The sequence below is a fragment of the Photinus pyralis genome, unplaced genomic scaffold (assembly GCF_008802855.1).
Source record: "Photinus pyralis isolate 1611_PpyrPB1 unplaced genomic scaffold, Ppyr1.3 Ppyr1.4_LG2, whole genome shotgun sequence".
Classification (NCBI taxonomy): Eukaryota; Metazoa; Arthropoda; class Insecta; order Coleoptera; family Lampyridae; genus Photinus; species Photinus pyralis.
Genome location: NW_022170403.1, coordinates 31,728,570 through 31,733,864, shown reverse-complemented (window position 1 = coordinate 31,733,864; position 5,295 = coordinate 31,728,570). Strand labels below are relative to the sequence as shown.

Genomic DNA, 5,295 nt, shown 5'->3' with positions numbered 1-5,295 from the left:
AGGAAGGTATGTTCCTGCCTTTAGGCATGAACAAGCTTTTGTATGTATTCTATTGCTAGTGTGGTTCATCCCTACACGAATATATTGATGACATTGATGCAGGCATTGACGAATACTAGTGACACGGTAACAAGGCATCATTATTATTATTATCATTGTATTTACAATGTTATTATATAAGTTTAGTTTATAGATAAGTCCTTTAGTAAATATAGGTACTAAAAAAGTTCGTAACCCGTTTTCAAAGGGAATGGTCTGCTTCGGTAGGGAACCTAGAGCATAATAAAAGTTTGATCAATAGCTGAAATAACGAAGATGTAGACTTCGGCAATTGTACATACTAATAAGCATAGAAAATAAGCAATATGAGCGGAAAACATACGAAAAAATCAACAAGCATTTCGGATGTGAACAAACACATTTTAGAAATAAAGAAAAAAATTCAATTATCAGGTAACCAACCACATTTTATTATCGTATTTAGGTAAATACCTACGAATAGCATTATGTTCTAGAGGGTCAAAGGAAGGCGCTATTTGAGGTGCGTGAAGCAGAATATAAAGGAAATTGCAACGAAATTGCGAAACTTAAAAAAGAAATATCGGAAATATTGGTTCTGCTTAATGAACAAAAATCCAATAGAGCCCAGAAGCGAATTAAAAGTGGTCGTCTTAAAAGTACAGTTGGGGCATTGTGCGAGAAACCTTCCTGGATAACCCAAGAAATGTTAGATCTTCACGTTATAGATAAAGGCAAACAACATGATCTAATTCGTTATCAAGTTCGTCAGGTAGGTAGGGTAGGTACTATTGTACAAAACCAATGCTGTAGTTATTATAAAGCATTCCCTAAGTTGCACTGACCGATTATACTATACGCATTTTCAATTACAGAAACAATTATATTTAGCAAAACTTGCCAAAGAATATCAAAAGCTTGCATTGGAAAAAGGGAAAAAACTTTTAATACAAAAGGTAGAAATACCATTCAAAAATGTACGCAAGTGTCTCCATATGCATTATATGGTATTAAAATTTAACCCCCCTAGATTTCAACTGAATTGCAAAACAATATGCACGCAATTAAAATTCAATGGAGGGAAGCAGCACACGTTAACACTCGATATAAAGACATAATGACATCTTTGCAACAAGATGGGGCTAGATTTGAATTTAACATGAAATGTATCGAAAATCAACTCTGTGTCCAAAGAACTGAAATAGATAGACTTCAAAAGGTACCTGTAGAGACTTTTGTTTACTGTAATATACTGTTTTTGCCTTTAGATTGCAGAAGAGGCATCCGAAATGCGTGGCCGAGCACGTACAGCACTGGTTCAACAAGAAAAATCCGCTTTAAACGCAGCGAAATCTAGAGATCAACAAGAATCGGAAGGACGATTATTAGTAGAGAAGGGACAACAAGAATTGGAAAAGTTGGAAAGAAGAATATTTCAGTCCGGAAAGGTTCCAATAAGACCCGAGACGGATAGTAAACTCGAAAATAATGTAGTAGCTGAACAATCGACACCTTCTCCTCAAAATGATGACGTTATTGTAGACATATTTGAAAGTCTTAAACAAGGAACTGGTATGTATTATAATTATAGTATTTACTGTGCTCGCACGAACAGGCATATTCTTTAGGGGCAACAACAACGGAAGAGGTTTTAGAACGTTTTCGAGCTCAACGGGAAACTGACAGCAGACTGAATAACTTAAGAAATAATTCCGAAATTGAAAAACGACATTTAGAAAAAACTCAGGAGGTTTTGAATTTTGAACTTGAACAACATAAATATGCAGAAACGCGTGATGAGGAACAGTAAGCATTTATATGTATGTAGCATCCTAGACTAAATGAACTAAAATATAGTACTGAGTTCAAAATGTAGTAGATATGTAGCTGACTAAAGTAAAAATAATATGCAATTAGCGATTACTACCTTTGCTTAGGCGAGTTTTACATTATTACAGAACTAGTAGAAGCTTAATTGTAGCAGTTCGCTGCGACTGCTACAGCAGATCTTACATTAGGCAACACATGCCACAGTGACCAACTACAAAATGAAATAAACTGTTTTGCCAGAGTTACTCATGGTGCCTGGTGGGTGGGATTTACCTTGTTTTATATAACCAAACTTATTCAATATTTTAAAAATTAAAAAAAAAACTGACTGATGTTACCGTCTACCGCGTCTTTCCCTTTTTTTTTGTAAGAAGAAAAGATACGAAATTCTATGATTGGATTTTTGGAGACCTATTATTTCATTACTTTTTGTTAGGTACTTATTTGTTAACAAAAATTGAAGATTAAATTTATTTTATGTCTTACTAACCTATCATAGCACATTTTATATCTGTGATACGCGGGCATAAAGTACCACTTTATGCCCTAGGGCATTAAGTATCACCATAGTAACTCATTAATACTTAATGACAAAACTAACAAATATTTGCAGGTCATTGAAAATTACAAACGTCAATTATTAATTGTCAATACCTTATACTAAATCACAAGATTGGCCTTATTTCGTATAGTTTCTGGAACTTCTTGCTCATTCACGATGAATTGAATTATTTAAAATTACGTTTGACGTTTGGATGGTTTCAATCACATTAACAAATTCGAACCACGCATACTCGATCTAACATAATGAAGTATTTTGTAAACGAATTTTGACGAAGAAAACTATTTGTAAAACATAAAATTGTGTATGTACCACGGGCATAAACTGATGTTTATACTCTCGGGCGACTTAAAAGCTCTCGGGCCATAGGCCCTCGAGCTTTTTAACTCGTCGCCCTCGAGAATATAAACATCACTATTATGCCCTTAATACATAAATAACTATTAAATTCAATGGCTACAAAGGTTCCGTTTATCGTTGTCAAATCGGAATGTCAAATTTTCAATTTCGCAGTATATGTACAAAATCATTTCAAATGCATTAATATAAAGTATACCTTAGATTATTGTATCTTTCTAGAAATTTAGAGCAAGTGGAGCAATTTGAGAAATTAATACAAGAACAAGAAGAGTTGCAGAAAAACTATGAGAACCAAAAAGAAGAGACGAAAACAGTTATACGGCATGTCGGTGCGTGTTTGGACAGCTTATACAGAGGCATACATCCGCTGTCCACTGTCGAACAAAATTCAAAAATGGCGTTGCAAAGAGTCGAGGCCGAACTTTGTGAGATAATTTCAGAATTAAATCAAGCGAAACCTTCCGTGAAGTACCCTGCAATGGTAAAGTATCCAAATACTCACTATGCAAAAATTGTATAAAATACATTGAAATCCATTCAAATTCATAATTAATTTTGCTAGATATAAGACAAGACAAGACTTACTACAGTGCACGAAACTTTGTTATAGATTGAGGTGTTGGAGATGGATGAGGATAAGTGGTTACCACCACCCTATGGAGGCTTGGTAGCAAGAACTCCAGTTCCTCAAGAAGAGTCACCTATCCCACAACCAATTGGTTAGTATGAATTTGATTAAGCTTTTTTAGATCTAACTGGAATCAATTTCCAAGTTGGTTCTACAATCGGTTTGGCATCTTAGCTAGGCTAGCTGTGGTGAGTGAATGCAACGCTCGAGGCAACGCTATTTGATTTAAATGAAACTGTTGAGTGCGAACTAAAAGAGGCGCAACTTTATTAAATTAGATGACACTTGTTAAAAGGCACCGAGATTGCCGCAGTTGTAGTAAGCGTTCATGTTGTTGAGTTGAGCGACGATTAAGCATCATAGCACAGAAATATACTCAGACTTTTTTTTAATTTGGCGGCTTTGCGGTGTCTTACTACGCAAAGTAACTAACTCACCGATGAACCTTCGCGAAATCAATTTGTGCCAGTTTATGTTCATTGCATTAGCATTCCATTTTTCAGTTCTCTGCATCAGAGTTGTGGAAAGCTTCGGTGAGTGAGATGAGGAATATGTATCGCAAATTTATATTATATTTGTGCCTCTTTATTGTTTCTCACTCAACGCTGAAACTTAATTTATCTTTATTTATCACTGAGGGGTTTATGCAATTCACAGTTGGTGTTGCTTAGTTAAACCACAGATAAATTTTGGGTATTTTATCTGTGGTTAAACATATCCTCCATATGCCATTTAATTATTTAAATGTAGACACAATTAAACTTTCAATCGTTGAGCATAATTATAAATATAAAACAAATACATATACAAAAGATAAAATACAAGGATTGAAGTTTCTGTAATTACTTAACGTCCGACGAACCAAATTTCAAAAATTTCACACACTTAAGGGTAGGTATATCTTAAGAGATAAAGATTGGTGATCCCCTCGGTCATCCCTTAAAGTAAACTAAATCTTAAGATAAATGAAATACTTGCATAAACACCTTGAACTTGAAGTCCTTCTGTTTCATCTTATAGGTAAATTAAATAGCGTTGCACAAACCACAAACCCATCATACTTATCATTACACACAACTCAAATATGTGGGTAAAATAGGGTTTTATTTGTGTTTAGGATCTGATGATGATGAAGAAGTGCCGACTCGAGGTTACCTTAAACGTCAAGCTCAATTGGTAGTTGATGCGAGATTGAGGAGAAAAAATATACGTTTTCAAAGAAAATAAAAACCTCTTGAAGCTACATTCTAGTTAGGTGAATTATGTGTAATTGTATATATAACTCTCGCCAGGAAAGATTACCGGTCACAGCACACCTTGTGTCGATTTACAATCTATGTTTTTCTTAAGATGCGAGCGACTTCCGGAATAGGATCGCGCCAATGTTTAATGAAAAGTCTTTTTGTTCAACATTGACACGATACTGTGCGATCAAAAATGAGTTGCTGTCGAGTCGCCTTTGGAATTTTTGTTGACATGGCAAATCGTACTTAACTTGAACTTCCAAAGGCGACTCGACAGCAACTCATTTTTGATCGCCCGTTACTATCCCGGAAGTCGCTCACATCTTTAGAAAAACATAGATTGTAGACCAGGATCAAGTGTTCTATGACCGGCAATCTTTCCTGGCGAGAGGTTTACTACCCACACATTTATAAGATTGCAGTAGAAAACGTGGTTTGCCATTTAATTATTGTAAGAGATATGTATATCTAGTTCCTTAATGGTGAACATCTAAATGAATAAATAACGATTTTAATATTTTATGGGATAAAGGGTCCTATTCTTGAACTTGTGACTTCCGTGTGAGTGAGTGAATATGACGTCATGTCGAACGATTTTCATACTTATATATAATCTACCCATATGGTTTTTTTAGATACGACATGCTTAGTAT

The 5,295-nt window shown here is 34.9% G+C and overlaps 1 protein-coding gene across 1 annotated transcript; it reads left to right on the top strand.

Annotated features, from left to right (window-relative positions):
• The first annotated feature begins 251 nt into the window (after positions 1-251).
• LOC116165044 (early endosome antigen 1-like) lies at positions 252-4,682 on the top strand. Its single transcript, XM_031479313.1, has 9 exons — positions 252-453; positions 516-790; positions 894-995; positions 1,049-1,237; positions 1,287-1,590; positions 1,647-1,824; positions 2,990-3,251; positions 3,381-3,489; positions 4,516-4,682. The coding sequence occupies exons 1-9, from the start codon at positions 366-368 to the stop codon at positions 4,623-4,625; spliced, it is 1,617 nt and encodes a 538-aa protein (XP_031335173.1). The 5' UTR covers positions 252-365; the 3' UTR covers positions 4,626-4,682.
• The last annotated feature ends 613 nt before the right edge of the window (positions 4,683-5,295 follow it).